Source organism: Dermacentor variabilis, chromosome 9, assembly GCF_050947875.1.
Source record: "Dermacentor variabilis isolate Ectoservices chromosome 9, ASM5094787v1, whole genome shotgun sequence".
Classification (NCBI taxonomy): Eukaryota; Metazoa; Arthropoda; class Arachnida; order Ixodida; family Ixodidae; genus Dermacentor; species Dermacentor variabilis.
Window position 1 is genome coordinate 35,896,287 of NC_134576.1, and position 21,177 is coordinate 35,917,463.

A 21,177-nucleotide genomic window follows, 5' to 3' on the forward strand; every position below is an offset into this window, starting at 1 on the left:
CGAAAGCTTGAAAAGATAGAAGCACAAAGTTTATAAATTAATAGCTCTGCACGAAGAACAGATATGGCGTTTTCGTAAACGGCATCGATTAGATCATTGAAAGCGGACAAATTCGCTATGTCGTTTTATCATATCATATCGATATATTTGACATCAATTTGTCACGTTGCGTGCAAGGGTTGTGCAAAAGCTGTATTCACATATCATTCATTTTTTTTGGATTCATATGTAACACATCAGTTTTGTCCGCTTTACATGTACAATTAGATGCAAGTCACAGAATTGTGGCATCACTTTCATGGCTGAGTTACAGAGTTGCAAACTTGATAGTTTCGTTTCCTGAAAATTTTCGATCTTTGCCAATTTTTACTAAGAAATGGACAACCTAAATGAAAAGTTTGAAGCCAACAGTCACTGGATCTTAAGTTTATCTTTCGAATGCAACAAACCTCGCCAAATTTGGTGCAGTGTTGCCGAGAAAAACCAATTAACGAATTCGCCTTTTATACGTATTTGGATAGTAGCCGAGCTAAAGCTTCCTCTTAAGGCGGAGTTTTCGTTTAAGGTGATAACTTGGACAATTCCTAACGTCTCCGCATTCAAATCGCGTAAGGATATTTAAGTGACTGTCAATTGTCTTTTTTTTTTTTTGCTTTCCAAATACAAGGGTGAGGTGCTTCCTCGTGGCGAACTAGGAGGTGGCAGAGTATGGGTGCACGTCGATCCTGTTGTGCCATGTACGAAATCGGCCTGCAATATGCATATCGCGTAAATGAAGCGCTCCGGTTAAAACGCTTACTCTGCCGTAAATGATTTACCCTGGCGGGGTCATAGCTGGTTTCAAAGTGGTATCAGCTTGTATCGCTCTCCGAACGACACCGTGCGTCACTCTTAACCACACTCTCGCACGAACTTCTGAGGAAGAGAGGTTGATATTTGAAAGCGGGAAATTCAATCGCACCGGTGAAACCATACGCGAGCAGATTGAGGGTTAGAAAAAGCCGGCACAAATTCTAACGCACATGAACAGAATTGTAGTGTGCTAAAATTTATGACAAAGAAGTACCCGTGAAGGTGTATTTTGAACGCTCAGTAGTATTACAGTTACTACGAATCGAAATGGGTGGCACGTACGCACCGTGGTGCGGGACTATGGCCTGTGTGTTGGCATTTGGAAGGAGTGTTTTTCTTTATTCTTTTCTAATAGTACTCGCGCTCCATCGCGCAAAGCATCTGAGAAATACTTCTGTGCCATGGAGCCACAATGCGCGTTGATGCTGGATTCTAGTAGACCGTGCTATACCGAATTAAAATCATAGTTCGGTATAGAAAACTGAACTACAACGTAATACTGTGCTCTGTCGCACGAAACGTACACTAATGTATAGGGGCTCAACTGGGAGACTGTAAAGTATAGTTCGTAAATCTAATTCTATAACAGGGAACGCAGTACAAGTGCATGTGGGAGTCCCTCTAATGACTCTTCAAACAAAAAGTTAAAAATGGAAAGTGCACGAATACCACTGGCTTGGCTGACCACCTGGCATTTTGCTACGAAAAACTTTAGTTTTTGGCTAAAAAGTAAGTATATCAGCAAACATTACCAAATTATTGTATATTCTATCTGCCCTATGCGCGGCTTGAAAATCGCACGCGGTGTAAGCCACTTGTGCAAGTGCGTTAGTTTTTCCCTCCTAGTATGCCACCCGCTTAACCAGGAGACCCACATGTGGAAATGCCGCTGCCTAATTGTGAAAAGTTTATGCTACATATGGCGTGCGTACGACTGTCCAACTCAAAACAAATTTGGTTAGATCTGCCAGGCAGTTATGTTTATTCCTGTGACGTCAAGCGGTTACGCCCAATTTTTCCGTACAGATGTATCTTTGTGTCGCTAGTTTTAGGATGAGACCTGCACGTCTTAGCCAGCGTTATGGACGATCCTGGTACCATCACTCAGCTAAAGATACCATTTTAGCTTCGAACAACGAGCATTTATTTTACAATTAGCGAAGCTGTTCCAATGCCAGAGCAAAATAACTTATGCCGCGAGCGGTCGGCAGCTATAGCTCAGCTTTCAGAGGTGAAATGCAGGTGATCTGCTTTTTCTCTTCAGAGGTGAGGGCGAGGGAGCGAGCTTGTGCTGGATTCTGCGGTTGTCATTGTCCACAACTTATGAATTTAGCACGAGTTCCACCCACAAAAACGCGGTGCAGCTGCCCTTGACCTCTGAAAGGGAACCGAGCCAGCTGCAGTCCGCTCACAGTTTAATGACAGCGCTCTGATAAAATTAGCACACTACAGTGACTTCTCAAACAGGACTTCTTAAACAGAACTTCTGAAACATAGCTTTAAAGTAAACCCCATTCCATATTAAAGACTAGCGTATACCCCTTTAATCCACCCCAAAATAGAACACGCGTCTGCCATTTGGGATCCTGAACAAGCTTGTTAGATCATCAGTAACATCGAAGCCTTGCAAAACCGTGCTGCGCGATTTTTTTCCGATTATTCATGTTACACGGCGTAACCTCGTTAAAGGAGAACGCTGCCATCATCCTTCACTTCATGATGTTTTTTTCAGTCACCATCAGCTACCTTCTCGCATCATCATCATCATCATCATCATCATCATCATCATCATCATCATCATCATCATCATCATCATCATCATCATCATCATCATCATCATCATCATCATCATCATCATCATCATCATCAACATTATTATTATTATTATTATTATTATTATTATTATTATTATTATTATTATTATTATTATTATTATTATTATTATTATTGAAATTTAGAGTGTTTTCTTTCTCGGGATGTCTGTTGCTGTTTGCTTTTCATTGCAGTTGCCTTATGTTCTCCTAATATGTATTGATGCTTTTTCTGGTATATCCATGACTCATCTGGTACATTAACTGCGTTTTCATTTTTTGATATTTTGTGCTCTCTTTTGTTTTCAGTACGACGTATCAAGATAATCCGTGACAAATGCCTGTGGTTCCCCCCCTTCCTCCTTTCCAATACCCTTGTAATGAGGATCATTGGGGATATCTTGAATAAATAAAATAAATAAGTAAATTCTAGGCTAATTGTAAAATAAAAACTCATTGTTTCAAGCTAAAGTTTTACTGTTGACTGAACACTCATATCAGAATCATCCATAAAATTTGCTAAGTCATTATGGTTTCATCCCAAAACGAATGACGCGACAGATATGCGTGAAATCGCTTGACGTCACGGAAATAAGGGAAGCTAAGTGGCTGGCGCATCTATGCAAATTATGTTCGAGTGGGACAGGTTGCCACCGCCTACAGTTTAAGAAATCAAAACGCGCGCTCATTCTTATTCAGTCGAGCTAGTAAGCCGGCAAAAATGGGTAGTTTATTCAAGCGAAGCAAAAATATCGCAGAGCCAGTGAAAAGTGCGTTTGACGCCCGTGCGCAAATAAGAGTGCCAAGCCCGCACATGTCATCATGCGCATAATGACCAAAGTACCCTGTAATCAGTTCTCCCTCTGCATGGTAAGTGTGTACCCAACTGTATGGTTGTCCCCATACAACGTACACTGCTCTCCCGCGGGGAATGCGTGTAGCCGCCCTGAGCAGCGACTGCAATGCGTGCATCTGTTCTCCGACGCCTGTGTTTCGGTGGGTGGCACGGTGCCAGCGATGCGGAAATTGGCCCGCGTTCGGTTCATTGCTCTTAATAGGCCCTCACTCGGCCACTGTGCCGAGGCTGGCATTTTCCGGCGAAGGGTGGAGCGCGCGCGCTAGGCGCCTAATTAAGGCCGGCGCGCGCAGCGTTCGCGGGCATTCGTTAGACGCTAATGGTAAAGTCGACTGCCCGCGGCACCATCCTCGGCTTGCCCGCACTTCTCCGAACTGAAATGACGAGGGAATATTGCGGTGGCCAGCGCTGATACGTGTGTCCTGCGTCGGACAAATGATAGGTTATGGGTTATCGCCAGGCCTTCGAGAATATGTATTTGGTGAGCCTGCTTTGCATAGATTAATCTCACATTTGATTAGCAAATTTTGCTCCCGTAGTTTCGTAAGGAGACCACGCTAAAGCCGTGTTACATTGCTTATACTGTAGGGTTTGGAATGTTCATTCTATTGGTTTTTTTTTTTGGCGCTGCGGGCTATAAAGAAACATGGGCTTTTACGTGCCAAAACCACGATCTGATTATGAGGCACGCCGTAGTGGGGGACTCCGGATCAATTTTGATTTGACCACCTGGGGCTCTTTAACGTGCACATAAATGTTCGTACACGGGTGCTTTTGCATTTCGCCCCCATCGGAATGCTGCCCCCGTGGCCGGGATTTGATCCGGTGATCTCGTGCTTATAGCAGCGCAACACGAAAGCCACCAAGCAACCACCGCGGTTATGCTGCGCGCCTTGTGTTTGGGTGTGTGGTTTGTCTTCTTTTTTTCTTTGCAAATCGCCTTAAATATTTCTAACATTTGAAACGCACTACCTTCATCAGAGCAACTGGCTTCGACCATCCGAGACGTGCAGAAATGCCACCTTCAGTTTTTAGCATAATTCTGTGCGCCAAATCATAAGAGCACCCTACTACCCACGAAAATATTGGCAAGGCCAGCGCGGTCCTGTCAACGGGCTAATATGCACCAAATTGCCCACCAAGGTTTTCTGGAGAAACGTAACACTCGAAACTAACAAAGCTGGTCTTACAAACGAACCTCGAAGTGCGCTTTAATTATCGAGCTTTGCGCAAGCGAGCCATTTCGATCGACTGCATCGCATGTTCTAGAAATCCGTGCTCTCGTTTCACGCCGAGTGGGAGAGAAAAAAAAAAAACTACCGCGAGCGGTGCGCCCTGTCCACTCATATTTCAATGTCAAGGCGCGGGCCCTTTATTTACTCATCGTTTCGCTTTAATTCTTGGCGCCACGCTGCAAACTGCATTAAGCGGGCCCTAATCTATTTTTTCCGACCTACAGTCGTCCTCGGCGCCATGGGAAGTTAGATCGAGTCCTGCGCAGTGTTTCGCGTGACTGCACGGGTTGGCACAGGTTTTTTTCTTTTTTTTATTAGTGGGAGCGTATCCGAGTTCGTCGTTCACGGTTCGGCGCTTTGTTGTCATTTTCGTAGGGTTTCCCTCAAAAATCTTTTTTTTTCTTTTCTCTCTAGGCCGCTTACGAAAGCGCCAGCCCACTACTCGGCTCCCGTGTAAACACCGCGTTCTTGGCCGTTGTCGAGGCACGCTGCGTTGTATCACGGCACCCTCCGCAAAATAGAGGGGGCCGGCCCCCTCCCGTCAGCTTTGCGCGGTTGTTCCGCAAAAATGACACGAATATAAACCACGCGTTTATGCGCTATTTTTTGCCCCTGTAGTCCCGGAAAAGCGGTAATTCTGACCCACAAAGAAAACAACACTTGTCATTGTCAGTGTCAGACGGCAGTGAGGGTTATAATTCTTTTCCGGGAGCTCGGTGTGCATACACTTTCGTACGCTTCCTATATGTGCAACGTGCGCGCAAAAGAACCCCTGCAAGCTGCCGTACATATGCTAAACTGACGTTCGTAGGAACCTTAAATCATGGGCAAATGTTTCACGCCCGGCACGGAGGTCTACTGTTGCGGCTCTGGCGCAAGCCACGGCCACGAACTTTCCTTGTCAAAATTTCGGAATTGTTTTTCAAGTACAATTTGCGAAAGTACTTCGGCGGGAAGTATTCGCCCCATTCGCCAAAACGGGAGAAAAAAAAAACTGTTTCTTCGTATTATCCGGAACACTACAGAAAAGTAGGAATGCCTTTCTGTAACTCAGAAAGCAACAAAACGCTTTAAAGGCAGCGACTGTCGTTTAGGTTTCGGGTTGCTGCCTGAAGGAGGGCAGTTTGTACTAACCGCCAGAACGCGGCGCTGGCAACCCTCTTCTGTTGACGCCGCGACGGCGCATGCGCTCTGCATTGGCGGACTAGTCGCGAAACGTTTTGCAAAGGCCGCGTGCGCGGCTCGACCTGAGACGAGTCCCACCGAAATAAAGAAGCTCATCGACGCGCACTGCTGGAAGCAGTTCTGCCGTGTACCGCGTTGCAGCTCCACCAGAAGTTCTACGTCGGTGCAGCGCTGAAAACGGGCGCAGCGTACCATGGCACCTCAAAATCTAAAACGAAAAGTGGCCCGGACTGCACCGTGAACCATGTAGATGCCGCCGATCATAGATGTCTAGCAAATTTATTGAAAAAATCGTGGCTTGCACTGGGCTGACGCCTCAAAAACATGACGTTGCTGACGAAGTCTTCTTGCAGCGTGGGTCCTCTTGCTGGTGGTGGCAGCGCGTGCCTCATTGAAAGCACTTGTTTCAGGTGCAGTAGCACCGGTTCGATACAAAACCGAGAAGATGGCGACGCCAACGACTGGCCCACTATTCAGTGCAGAGTTTTGCTGGGACCATTTTAGCATGTCATGCAGGCCGACAATGACGCAACAGACAAGCGCGAGTTGTCGAGTGCGATGTGCTTTCCTGTCGACGGCACCGATAAGATCAACGTGCCAACCATGGTTCGACCGATGCCCGCTTGATCGAACCAAAGAGATACCAAAGAGGCAAAGAGGTAGCGGCGGCGCCTTCGCCTGTATATAGAATTAATCAGGCTCAAAATGAGTCGAATTATCCTTTCGAAGTTGAAATGCACAAACTTCAGCCCTTTCAGGCCGTGCACATGAAGTGTGAGCTGATATTGATTGTTCACAGCGAAGGTTAGGCCTACAGCGGAGCCATCGAGTTCGTAAACCGGTTACTGGCAAACCTGAGCCGAAAAGTAAGAAGCTAAGAGTAAGGAAACTGATTTCATAGTTCAGTTCTGGTCTTAGCGATTTGAAATCAACTATACTTCACCCGGAGCGCATACAATAGGCACGGGAAGCAGCGACATTGTGGTGTCCCAACATCTGTATATACGTCACCGTTACCGAAGGCTGCCAGTCCTATTGGATGCGTAGCTGGGTGGGTATTTACCCGTTGTTATTCTGACACATTTCTATTTTGACCCAATTCCAGGGACGCACTCTTCAGCTATACGTTACACAGGAAACAAAAGACGGTGCATTCTGCACAGCCGCACAAATAACCGCCTTGCTCAGTTACCAATGGTGTCCACAATGGCATCCGCGGTCTCGCGGTTGTCGCCGTCTATATGTGAGCTCTTATTTTCTTAATTTGAATATACTGCAGGCCCTTCAGGTACCGTGCAGAAGTGATACAGAAACGTAACGATAAAAAAATCATGGTGAGAAGTCAATGCACTGAATGCGGTTAATAAAAGAGTCGATGTTATTGCAACACACAATATCATTAGTCAACTTATTCCACTGGGAAATGGCCCACGGAAAAAGGGAATGTTTGTAAACATTAACACGACTAGGCAGAAGATAGATTGTTTGGGAATGATTTAGTCTGGTTGAGCGTTTTGGAAGATCTTGCAGGTAATGAGAACGCGTTATCTGGAAATTACCATGCTATAATTGATAGATGAATTTTAGTCGTGTGATTGCTCTTCCCTGCGAGAGGGATTTCAGGTTTGCCCCTGCGAGCAGACCTGAGATACTGGATTGCCTTTTGTAACCCGAATATGCAAACCTAACTGCTAATTTTCGTATGCGTTATATTGTATTTATAAGGCTTATTTTGATGAGGGCTCCAGATTAAATCAGCGTATTCTAGGCATGGTCTTATTAGTGTTGTGTAAGCATTTAGTTTGAGGTGTGGTGGTGCTGCGCGCAGTTTCCTTTTTAAAAAGGATAGTTTGCCTACGGCTTTCTGATAAATGGCGGAGATATGAGGCTCCCAGTTAAGGTTAGGCGTGTGTTTAATACCTAGGTATGTTACCTGGTCTCTTTTGTTGATTATTGAGTTTTCGATCGAATATGCAAAATTAAGCGGGAGTTTCTTATTTGTGAAAGAAATGTAATGTGTTTTTGATGCGTTCAGTTTCATGCCCCAAGTGTTGCACCAAGAGCAAGTTGCTTGTAGTGAATTGTGAAGTTATATCTGGTCGTCTGAGTTGTGTACGACTGTGTACACGACACTGTCATCAGCAAACAGGCGCATCTGAATTGACTTTTTAATGGAAAACTGGATGTCTTTAATGTACATCAAGAACAAAAGTGGTGCCAGAACCGATCCTTGAGGTACTCCAGAGTAGAAATCGAGTGGTTGTGAAAGATTATTATCGATTGCAACGCTCTGTTTACGATCGGTTAGAAGACTGTTGATCCAGGATACTATTTTATTACTAATACCAAAAGCTGATATGTTTGTGAGTAAATCCTGGTGCGGAATTACGCCAAACGCTTTAGAAAAGTCTAAAAAAACTACATCTAATTGGCCATCATTATTAAGTACGTTAGTTATGTCATGAGTTAACTCAGCAAGTTGGGTTATAGTTGACAGGCTTGATCTGAAACCGTGTTGTTGTTTATATAGAAGTTCGTTTGTTTCTACGTACTTATTAAGGCCTTAAATATTACGTGTTCCATTATTTTGCAGCATGAGCTTGTTAATGACGCTAGGCGGTAGTTACTTAAATCTAATTTCGAGCCCGATTTATGCATTCGAATTATTTCAGCTTTGCGCCAATCGTCTCGTAACACTAATGTTTGAAGAAAAAGAGTGGATATTTTAAATAGATACTTTGATATCCGGCTTGCGTATCGACTTAATAATGAGTTAGAAATCTGATCGGGTCCCATAGATTTTTTAAGAACAAGCTTATGCAACAGAGACAGCATGCCCTCTTCCCTTACAGTTAATTCTTCCATTGGTATTTTGACATCGTAAGGTGTTAAAGCTGCATTTGTGGCATGTATTGTAAAAACTGCCTGAAAGAAGTTATTCATCTCATTAGGAATGTGTTCAGGATCCTGAATAACATGATCCGAAATTTTGATTTGCGTTATTTTTTCTCGTTGATCTGACAAATATCGCCAGAATTTGTGAGTGTCATGCGTCATAAACGAATATAACGTATTGTCAAAGAAACGGGCTTTTGCTTCCGATATTTTTTGTTTTAATGTACCGATAAGATCGTCTAACGTGCACTTGGTTCCCTTTCTCCACTGTCGTTTTATTTTTAGTTAGATTATTTCACGTGTTATCCACAGGTATTCTCGGTTACTGCGTTTCTTTTTATTTGGAATGAAGGTGTCTTCGCAATACTTAACAATATTTCTAAAACGCGTCCAGAGTTCTTGTACATTTGTTAGTTCACTGAAAGTATGAAACTGGCATTCTAGGTAACCTAGTACAGCAGGATCATTTGTGCGGGTATAATCCTTAAAGTAAGTTGGTTGTGGTTTTTCGTATTTTCGCGTGGTTGAATGGGACAGGTTAGAATAAGCGCCTTGTGGTCAGAAATGCCATTCTCGATGGACACGGAAGATCCTTCTAATGTACTACTTATAAGAACTAAGTAAATGAGCGATGATGATGAAGTGACACGGGTCTTATCAGTTACATTTGGTACAGTGAAAACGTAAACGCTACGTCTAGCAGTAATTCTGAACTTGCGACATCACGGCCATCATGTGAGCGGTTGTTCCAGTCTATTCCGGGAATGTTAGTATCCCCGGCAATAATAAGTTTTGACCTAGAATAAGTACGTTTTGGAAGGTAATCATGAATCTGATCGATGAAGTCAGGTGCTGCATTTGGGGGCCGGTAAACGCCCCCTACGGATATGTTTTTGTTACAATGTGCTATTTTGCACCATAAACTTTCATGGTTGGGAATGCCATCAAGTTCTAAGGACTTCATATTATTTTTACTTGCTATCGCGACACCTCTGCTTCTTGATCCTCTGTCTTTACGGAACAGTTTGTATGAAGGAGGAATAACTTCAGAAACGCGTACACCCGGGTTCAGCCAAGTTTCTGTTATTACTAAAATGTGAGGTTGCTAAGACAGGATTAGGCTCTCTAACTGAGACCAAATTTATTTACCACACTTCAGGCATTTAGGGAAAGGATTCGTAGAGTTTTGGTACTGTGCTGGCATTTTGAAAGTTTCTTGTTTTTGGGGCATTTCAGCGAAGTCGAAGTGGTAAAGGACTGTTTTTAAAGACTTGCTTCCTGCGGTAATTCAGTCCTAATATTCTTCACTTGGTCCCAAGTATACACTTTCTCATCGATTCTCAGTTTGTCGAATGTTAGCCTAACTTTTGCTCCGTTTGCGCTTTTACTTACCGCTGAATACCACAAGTGCGTGCGCATTTCCATTACTCTCTTAGAAAAATCACATGCGAGCACAGTTTTTCTCTAATCATACTTTATGAAACGCGAAATGTGTATCTATGACATGTATATATGTGGTTCACTGTCTCCACTGCTTAAAGGGGCTGCACGTGGCGCTAATATTGACTCGTCTCAGGTGGTGCAACGCAGCTAATATTCGCAGATATGCGTGCTTTGACATTTCATATCAGCGATGCGCCATTTCCACAATATTGAAAGTTAACATCAATCGGGAGTGACTGATTCCGATTTAAATACATGCACCGCTTTGATAAATCTAAAGCGGAAGGCTGGGCTCGAAGACCTCTCGAATATGCGAAATGTCTAATGAACGTGTAAAAGGAGCACGAGAAGCGAGCTGAAAGGGTAGAAGTCGGCGACAACAAACTACAAGGCAGCCACGTTGGCAGCCGGAACTCAGCGTGCTTTTAACGGTCGCGCTCTTGGCCCGACAGAGCAATCAGGCTCTCTCACCCAATAGTAGGTGGCTTCCAGGAACGACGTGCTGCCCCGGAGAAGCCATTAATAATTAATCGCAATCCACGAAATGCGCGACCGGCACGCATTCAAAATGGGTGCAGGTACACAAATCAACAGGCGACAGCCCTGGCATCCTTCCAAAACGTATCCAGCGACGCGCGCCAGGCGGCAGCACACAAAAATGACAGCGGAAGCGCGTCCGCTTTTCCGTTACATCATGTTGCTGTTCCCACGTGAATGAACAACAAGACGCCTATTCTTAACTGAAATGAAACATTTTTTAGTCCTTCTGCGGATATTCTGAAGTCAGAACACACGCGAAAAAAATTGTGCAGACATCATCGCTGAGATTGGCTCAAAACACGCGAAAGGCTGTAGATGCTTTTCTTTCGCGGCTATAGAGATCACCATCTAAAAATATTTCACTGCGTTATCCCAAAATGACGACATATTCCTCCCGAGGAATTAGTCATTCCCACAGCTTTGTACCACATATACACAAGGTCAGAAGTATACTTCCCACTGCAGTGAAAGCTTTAGTGTAATATCAAACAATAGAATACGTATTATTTTTTTTACAAACATTACCCTTTAGCCTTAACTGCGAGCGCTTCACGTTGTTGCAATGGGCAATGTCAGGGCAAAGCATTCGTAAGGAAACTTCGCACCATAAAAAATTCAAAGATGAACATACTTTTTCTTTTCGAAATCACAGGTTCTCCATTTCAGCTAGTGTGCTTTCAATTGAAGGCCACTTGGATTCAGCAACAATATTTTTCTTTTTGTTAAAACATAAACATACTCGTTAACAAATATGCGTGCTTCGAATGCTTCTTAATATGTGAATTGCTAGGGACATTAAATAATAAGGAAGATACACTTACAGATGCATTGGTATCCTTGCTTTCCGAAGCCCCTGGAACGTGAAAAAAAGAACGTGAGTCCAGCAATGCCGAAAACGCAATAAGTCTGAAGTAGTCCGCTTTGCTATCGATTACGACATATAATACATCGCCCTGTGCAAATATCTTGCGAAAACTTATTCAGTACGAAACCTGGAAGCAAGGATTGCGTCTTTTACCCGTTTCTCATCAAGTTTATAGCAAGTTGTTACAATATATTACCGGTTTTATCATGCTAGATTGTATGCCATTGAGTATAAAATTCGCCTCCCTATATTTTAAATTTCTGTAGATAGATTACGTATTTTAGTTTTGCTTCTGGCAACCTGTCTTTTTTTCTGTCAGTACTCATCGTACCCCTCACATTTAGTTCTGTTGACTAATAAACCGGTAAAATGTTTACTTATGCTCAGTGGTGTAGGAATCACTGTAGATGTTCCGACAGGTATGCACGTAGCCATCAATGCCATGGAACGCTTTCCCCAAGAAAATAAATTTTAGCATGCACAGTATCTTTTCTTTTTGCGTTAACCTTCAAGATGTTGGGATGAAAGAGCTCTCAGTTCATGTTTCAACTGATAAAGGTTTGTAGTCTGGTACAGTGACTCTTTCCTTACAAACGAATATACTTATTTTCACCCTTTCCCTGTCGATCAGAGGGCGTTCCAATTACCATGAATTAAAATGATTTAAGTTTCCTTTTAAAGGGAGAAGCATTGTATGTAGGTGAATAGAATTGTGCGTTGAAATATATAGGAGCAACGTAAAGCAAGCTGCCGTATATTTTTTGTTTCGTTTCACCGGATATTTCACTGGCTGGTTATTTCACCTGTTATTTCCAATGTGACCAGGGGACAATGAGAGGTGCCATAGTGTTGAACCCATATTCATTTTTACTGAGGAGTTTGCGATTACAATTCTCAGGGTACTCCACGTGTTTTCCAGTGTCTACCTATCCGCGTCCGTATTTAAACACTTTGATTTCAGGCGAACTTGTTCCACTAGGTGTGTGCCATTATTCCTCAATGACAAAAAAAAGAAATTGCGGCAGAACTCACGATGAATGTGGACGGTAATATGAAGAGCATTCGAGCAATGTAGTGACAAACCATATTCGTGAAGTCACGTTTATTCAACACGTGTAGTGGTTCCTATGAGACAGTTGCTTCGACTAGGCGCCACATGCTCGGATGTCGTCCCGCATTGCTATGACACTCGCTTGCCGTGTTCGCCCATGGTTATGGCGGTATGAAGACGACTGTGGGACGTCGACGCAGTGAGTATGGAATGACGAAGGATGGATAAAGAAACAAAGGCGTTGCAAAGATGATGGCGCGACGACGATGAGATGCTGATTTTCAAATGACGACTATGGTATAACGCCGACAGCGCGACGACGACCATATGAGGACCGAGAGATGACGACTACCGTACGACGACGGCTGTCCTAACTCGCGCTAACATATTCAGGTGCGCGCCACGCGAGAACTTCCCGGCAGCGCTGCCAGATGGCGCAACGTGTCCAGAGGGAAGTCCAAGACACGAGGTACGATGTCGTACACGGCTCACGCTCATGCCTTTCGCGGTGACAATACCGTGTGTTGCTACTTTGCTGACGCCAATAGCATTGGCTTCGACAATAATCCTGGGATGGTGTCTAGCAGAATTTTTTTAAACATCCTACCAGATCTAAGAGCGCGCGTGTGTTCGTTACGACACCATTTAAATGCGGCACCCGCTTCCGGTGGGGATCAAATCCGCTCAGCTGGCTGCATGCTGACATAGCCAATGAGTCACCGCAGTGAGTAATAAAAAAATGCGAATCATTTACTAAGCTACGACAAATCATTAACCTTGTGCGAAATAGGCCCGCATACTATGGGGGCTTGTGCATATGAAAGTATGCGCCACTTATTCGTGAAGCGCTAACATTTGCATACCTATTGTGTAAATTCATGATGCACAACGAGCACACAAACAAAATCCTATAATTGGTAGTATTACAAAGAAATCGCACAATCTGTTTATTCGACGAGACAGAGCAAAATCTTTCTCTTTAGTGACGAAGCACAAGTTGACTGCGCACATATTATGAGGAAGCTTTATAACAAGGGAAACGAGAAATCGTTCTCGGCAACGAGTGGGCCGAACTTCATGAGGTTTATTGCATTGAAAATAATGCTATAAACTGTGACTGCGGAAAGCGGATTATGTAAAAGGGCCGTCAATATTTTTGTAGGAATGCCTGAGAATTAAAGAAAGATGATAAAACGAAAGTGAGGATTAGAAGGCTGCAACTCGAAAATGAAAGTGAGATCACAATTTTGTAAACGGCAGCTAATAACACGTCTAATGCAGACGAACATTACACGAGGTGTGCCGCTAATTGCTGTGTAGGGCTTTATTAAAACGCCCGTAAACATAGTAACAATTTCAGGTAAGTTGTGAGTTCATATAAGTGCTCGCCTAATGACAGAGCAAGATGTGCTGTTGCACCTTAAGATCAGGTTGTACAATGAATGCTCTTAATCGGACTCCAAAAGTTGACTTTCGACCGCACTGTTTTCACAAGTCAGAATCAGTTCGAAGCTTTGTGTTTACTCTGAGTTTCCGCATCTCGAAGCCATTATTCAACAACGAGAACTTTCGCTGCTGACACAACCGATGCTTTGAAGCGCTGCTCCTGTAAGGGTGCAAGAAAACCATCGAGCACCTATGGTGCATGTCACCTCGGTATGGCGTGTAACTCTTTCCTTCCATACAACATTTAATCTCCTGCAAACAAAGCAAATTTTGGCTTGATAAAAGCCAATTTCTCACTAGGGGCGAAACATTGAAAGCAATAGCATTGTTTATTATTACACTGGAGCTCCTCAAACGATGTTCTAACGATACGAGGGGGCGACATGTTGGCGGGACACAGCAGTGGAAGCAACTACTTCTGTGCAGCAGAAACAGCACCCTGACATCTGTTAGGCGTCTCACAACGCTGGTGTGAGGAGGAGCGCTGCCACTTGCGTTGCATCTTAATGGGGCACGAAAAGAAACACAGTGAAAACTGTCTGCGTTTGTAGCTTGCGTTCCGCCCACTGTGTGTACCACGGAGCGGTATGCATACAGTTGGTCAGAAAGAACGCTGGCACATTTGTGTGCACAACGCTCAGCCAGCAGTGAAAGTCACAGCGTTGCCCTGGCTTCGTTGCAGGGGGGGGGTTGATCAGAGCATGACTATCGTGAACTAAAGTACCTTCGTAGCACCTACCTCGGCTCGCACTCATAGCGAGTCAAGAAAAATGAGTAAAGATGGGCAGTGGGCCCGTGATCAGTCCTGCAGTCTGCCCGTTCATTGTTCTGTTCTTTCGCACCCTACAGAGGTGACGCCGGGCTAGAACATAATTGACACTAGTAACAATTTTCTGGACTCAAGTTTGTCAAGGTCTCGCTTCCCCGATATCACAGAGGTGCGATTTCAGTCGATGCCCTTTTGGGAGCTTAAACTGCAAGTCTGGTTCCTCCATTCTGAAGCGCAAATTCACCTGCACTGAATCAGCTGGCAGACGACCTAGTATTACAATGTGATCTCATCACTATCACCGGAGATGGTCTGTGAGATTACCGACATCCTCCCTCAGTATTTCAGCGAACACCAGCAGCAGCGCCTCAGACAAAAGATTTTAACTCCTACTGTGTCTTCGGAAGGCACCCAACTACAATTGCTCTTGACCAGCCAAAAGCTCGGGGACAGACGCGGTTCCAGGATGCTTCTTAAGTACACACGGTGCTTTACTCAGGGAGCTTTTCTTGCTCTGCAAGAAAAGCTCCCTGAGCTCCCTGTGAACGTAAGATCCGCGAGGCTACCACACAGTCATGTGGAGCCTCGTGCATCTTGCGTTCTTCCAGTCCTCGTCCTCTTCTCGCGACATCCGTGCAAGGAACCGTTAGTGCCAACGCATCTACTGGTACCGCTTGCGTCACGGTCGCCATTCCAAGAACTGTATACCACCCTGCACCTGGTCGGCAAACGCCAGGCGAGGTCACTCACGGCCGCACATGACCTCGACCCTGGACCGGGCGGACTCCTCCCCATAATCGACAGGATTTTCAGCGTAAGTATCGTCATCGACACGGGCGCTCAAGTCAGTGTTGGGCCTCCATCTGAGATTAATCACACACTTCCCACAACTTCCACTTCCCCACACTTCCAAAACTCCAGAATATTACACCTAAGCTGGATGGATGCAAGCTTTATAGCAAAGCGAATCCGGTCAAGATACCACCGGGTACCACCAGATACCGGTTGGACCCAATGGCATTCCTACGATTGTCATCTGGATGCCCTTCGGTTTGCTTGAGTTTGTGCGCATGCGTATTTTCATATGCAATGTGCGACATACATTCCATTGTTTCGTCGGTTTGTCTGCCGTCTCAATGTTTTCCAACACATGGTTTGTCTGCGGTCTCCACGACCACTCCATGAAATCCTTTTAAAAAATAAATGTTTCTCTCTCTCTCTCTCTCTCTCTCTCGCGCGCGCAATAAGAACATCCCAATAGCCAACACCAATGATTATGATGATTTATTGGCATTCCCTTTGAAACAAGGCGGTGACAAATAGTGACCTAGCATTCTTGAGCCAATCAGCAATGCTATACATATTCATTGCAGCACCCTTGCGAGCATCTCCTTTTTTTCCCTCAAGACTTCTCTATGTGCCTTGTACCGCTACCTATGCCTCTAACGGATCTGGTCGTATCAATCTCTTCCATTTTTTTCACTAATATTCTTGGCACTTCGCCACTCCTGAGGACCATAAGCATCACCTGCGTGAACTTTTGCAGTCATGTCAACAGTACGACCTTGTCCTAAACTCACAGAAATGGGTCATCGCATTTCTGCTCTCGTCATCCTACCTTTAGCTTTCCAAATCGAGGTGCTGATGTACTTCCCGGTCCTTAACACCCTCCGCCAGCTTCGTTAGTTCTTGGGCCTCGTTAATTTCTCACGCTGGTTAATTCCGCATTGTGCGGCTTTACTACAGCCGGTCACCGACTTATTGAAACCATCACGGAGCTTGTCTTCTGCCATATCTTCGTCACCTGAGGATCAGTCTGCCTCCCTGGCTGCCAAGCAAGCCGTTGCTGATGCAGCTCTTCTGGTGCATCTCTCTTTTGAACCACCACCTGGACAAACGATGTACGCCTCCAGTGTTGCTATTTGTGCTGTCCTGCCGCATTATATTGGCATTGAGTTGTACGTTTTCGGCTACTCCTCTCGGGAGCTTTCACCAGCCGAGACAACCTATATCTTCAGTTGCGAGCTGCTGACCTCCTCTGTCACAAGTTAGCTTGTTCACGTCTTATTGGAAGTGGCAAGTTTTACGTGTTGACCAACGAATGCCTCTCACTTGTATTCAGCATTAATTCCTCCGTGTACGTCGCTTGGAGGAGTCGACATCTTGTGCCCATCTCCTAGTTCACCGCTGACGTGCGGCATGTCATGGGAGCTGACAACGGAGCAGCCGATGCCCTCTCCTGTGTTGCGGCGGTTGGTTCCACCTCTAGTGCTATTGACAGACACGAACTAGCGGAGGCACAGCGCAACCATACCGAACTACAAGCGCTCCGGCAACGCCCCTGGTCCCACTGTCTTGAGCTCGTCAGTCACGCATCTTAGCACGGCTCACTGTGTTCTGACGTGTACGCTTCTCTTACACACACCTTCATCCCCGCAGCATTCCGGTGGGCCAGGGTGTCCCAAGATGATAGTTGGGACTTCTTATATACCCCATAAGACCACATGTATACCTGTAGAGCGCATCGTGTGACGGTCTACAGATGGACGAAGGGAAGTAGTCCTAGGATACTTACGAATTAAAATGACATCACAGTTACGCTATAAGGGCGATGCAGTGAATTCGATAGCATCATGTTAGAATATTACGTGAAAAGCAAGACCTGTAGCTGTAGTGGCAGTATGAACTGAAGTAAACGTAAGCTAAGTAAAAACAAGCTGTTGTGCTAGAGGTCCCCCTGAATACTGTCATCGGACAATTTCGTTTATGTTTATTAATTAAAAGCAACGTCTTTCTTGGCAACTTTACCACCACTTTTCCGCATCGGGTATGTTTCAAACCTCTTTCCTGGGCCAATCCCGGAGGTAGTGCACAGCCGCGCCAAGAAAATGACATCAATTCCAGTATTCAGCTTTGTTATTGTTTGGCATTTTAATTACTTAACCCTGAATAATTTCAAGACAGGAAGCATGTGACAGTCGCTGTCTTGCTTCATGACATTTTTTTTTGTGGGCTGCCATATTCAAAATTGTAAGGAAAAATTTTGTCAAGAATGCAAGACTTGGTATAAGCAACTTTAGTCATAGAATGGTGTGGTAATATAACCCGTATATACAGCGTGCTATATAGCATGGCTTGGAATACAGCGCACATATATATGTAGCACAGAAGTTACAAAATATTTTCTAAATGGATCCTCATGATCTAACATTTCTCGAATAAGTTGTAGAATCTAGTATTGTTATATGTATAATGTTGTGATGTATGTGATGTAATATCTATCATGTAAGTTGTAGTATGTAGTACGCAATGCATTTTTCGGCTACACATTGCTGCTTTGTTTCACATAACGGTTGTTAAGTCAGATTTTGTATTATATTTATGTATAATGACACGCTGTGATTAAGTATTAGCTATACAGTGCTGTGCTGCTTTATGTAAGCCGTGATGCGTTTTGTGCCACATTTGTACCCCACCCCTGTAACGGCCCAATCGGCCAACAGTACCTGCAAATACACAAATAAAAATAAATAAATATATGCGGAACCTCACGGTGGCGATGACGGCAGAAAGTCGCTTGGGGTGTCAATATAATTCCATCGCAATAAAATAAATATAGGCATAATTTTTTAATTATGTGGTTTTACCTGCCAAAAACCACTTTCTGATTTTGAGGCATGCCGTAGTGGAGGACTCCAGAAATTTCGGCCACCATGGGGTTCCTTAGCGCACACCTAAATTGAAGTACACGGGTGTTTTCGCATTTTGCCCCGATCAAAACGCGGCCACGGAGGCCGGGATTCGATCCCGCAACCTCGGGCTCAGCAGGCCAACACCATAGCCACTGAGCAACCACGGCGGGTGATAGATAGGCATAGGGCGTATGCTCAATGATCAGCCTTAGGAGCTTGCATGCAGGTTTGATAGTATCAGTTCTTCAGTCTACGTGTCGTTTTTTTTCTTTCGCGGTCTACATGTTCTAGCACGCTCTAGCATAAGGGTGCCTTCATTTGACTTCCGCATTTTCGCAGCCGAACACGCCTGTGGGTACGGCTTACACATCGAATAAAATTCCTACAAAAAGAACAAGCAAGGCTCCGACGGGATGCCGGCCGTTAAAAATGAACGCCACTCCCAGCCAAAATCCACGCGCGCTCGCTGCAAGCCCGAGCACGCGCCTGTTCTAAACCCGCCCACATCGCGAACCTCCGCACATCGTACTGACACAGTGCGTGACGAGCAAATCGTGTTGTTTATGTTTGCCTCTCTCGTGTACCAGTGCACTATTGTTGTAAAATATTTCTGTGCATTGTAGCCTCCGTGAAGTGTTGTATTGCATGCGTTGCATTCTTTCGGATAACATTGTGCGTATGTTGTTATGAGTTACGTGAAACTTCTCTGTATCGACTCTTTGCTCTAAGCAGCTTGTTTTTGTTAGTGAACCTTTGACTCAGATCAATTCTCTGGCTTGCGACCAGCTAATGCTAGGCACCAAATGAGCACCCCTCTTTGTCACTCGGTAGCTCGATTTCGGCTGAGCTTGTCACGATAAGTCGAGGGCATCTCCTGAGAGACCGGAATTGCTACCCACACACGTTCTACTCTAAGGGTGTCTGGGAGTGCTCCACTGCAGCACCAACGGTGACACCATTAGAAACGTTACCCCTTACCATTTACAAGTAAAGGTGTACTTGCCGTGTACTTTAGTTTTGTTTTCCCGGGCTCAAATTCGCCCCAACTAAGGCTGAAATCTCGAAACTGTATTGTGTATTCGTAAGCTTTTCCCGCTCCCCATATGAACTCTATAGTATAGAAATGTGGGTATACGTGCCGCTTCTTTTGGCTATTTCTCACTTCTCCAATGCGAAGACACCCTAACCAGAGCAGAAGCTCAAGAGTAGTTGTCTGGTAATTGTTTCTCACATGCAACATGGCGGTTACGCAGCACAGAAGTGTATGGTTCCCGCTGTTTTGAATGCGAATTCAACCGTTTCTTGTTCCAGTGTGCATGAGTGCCATCCCTGTCGGCGCTTTATAGCATTAAAAGAAGGCCGAATCGCCACCTGAGCCAGTCCACTCCTCATGGCTGCTGCCGAAAGCTCCTTTGAACTAGAGAGTTACCGACGCCGCATCTGTTCCTCGTACGCCGTCTGGTTGAGTGAACTATCGATGCGCTCCTGTCACTGTATATTACATACTCACCTCTCTCGTTCCTTTGCACTTTTATTGGGTTATACTTGAGCGATTGAACCGATTTCTGTAATTGTAATCGCGTGTTTTTAATCACATATTTATGGGCGCCTCGCGGAGCTTTTATTGACTAACTATTATTGTAAATGAAACGATTTCCTTGATAATTATTTTCCTTCTATATTTCAATTTTCATACTTATGTTGTTAATCTAACTTCATCTTTGCCTCATTACTCTCACTGAAAATGAACCTCGTAATACTTGAAGACCCTCCCCCCCCCCTTCCCGCACTCTCCACCTAGATATTTTCTGAGGGAAGCTGCATTTGCCTCCATATTTAGAGCAAGAAATTTGAAGTGCATTTTTCAAATAGACTTTCTTTTATAGCAGAATGAGACGGCTTCTTAAAATCTCAATGGAAGCAGCGATGACTCTTTGTCAAAGGATGTTTTTGAGTGAAGAGCGAGGGACGGGTTTCGGGCAAGATAGCTAGTTCTGCATTTTAGTCGTCGCTTTTCGCGCACTCTTCGTTTCAAGTAGCGGTTTCTTGAAATGTCACTTCCCATTAACTTCCATTCGTGCCCTAGGGTCCTCGTAAGCATTTGTGCTCTCCTTTTCGTAGTACACTATTGCGACATGTCACAATATTTAAGTGATCTAGTAGGCCTTGTTGTAGCCCGGACTTTAACCACAGCGTCAATAAAAGAAATAAAACTACGGACGTTACAAAAGCACCTGCTCGAATTGTTCTGTTTTTGTAAGGTAAAGAAAGAACAGCCAGAACACATTATTTTAACACTGCCTGTGGGGCCCTATAATGGGAACCCATTTCTCATGCCTCGCACCTGTTTTAGAACCCACAAAACAATATTTCTTGCTCGCGCATATAATATTTGGGGTTTTAGGTACAAGTGTTTCTAAAAAGGTAGTCGTACAGTGACTATTCCTGTATTTTACTCTTCTGTGCAGCCGCTACTGCTGTTTCCGAAGATGCGTCGCTTCAGTCATCATCCAGTCCGTAAGCATTTCCAGTTTGAT

At 44.6% G+C, this 21,177-nt stretch overlaps 1 protein-coding gene across 4 annotated transcripts in view; it reads right to left on the reverse strand.

Annotated features, from left to right (window-relative positions):
- LOC142592606 (putative protein kinase C delta type homolog) overlaps nucleotides 1-21,177 on the reverse strand; it is a 556,922-nt gene that overhangs the window by 274,795 nt on the left and 260,950 nt on the right. For all 4 annotated transcript variants that reach the window (XM_075704146.1, XM_075704147.1, XM_075704145.1 and 1 more), the window contains one exon: nucleotides 11,639-11,670. In XM_075704146.1, coding sequence (XP_075560261.1) covers nucleotides 11,639-11,670 — 32 coding nt within the window. The remainder of the gene's footprint in view (nucleotides 1-11,638; nucleotides 11,671-21,177) is intronic.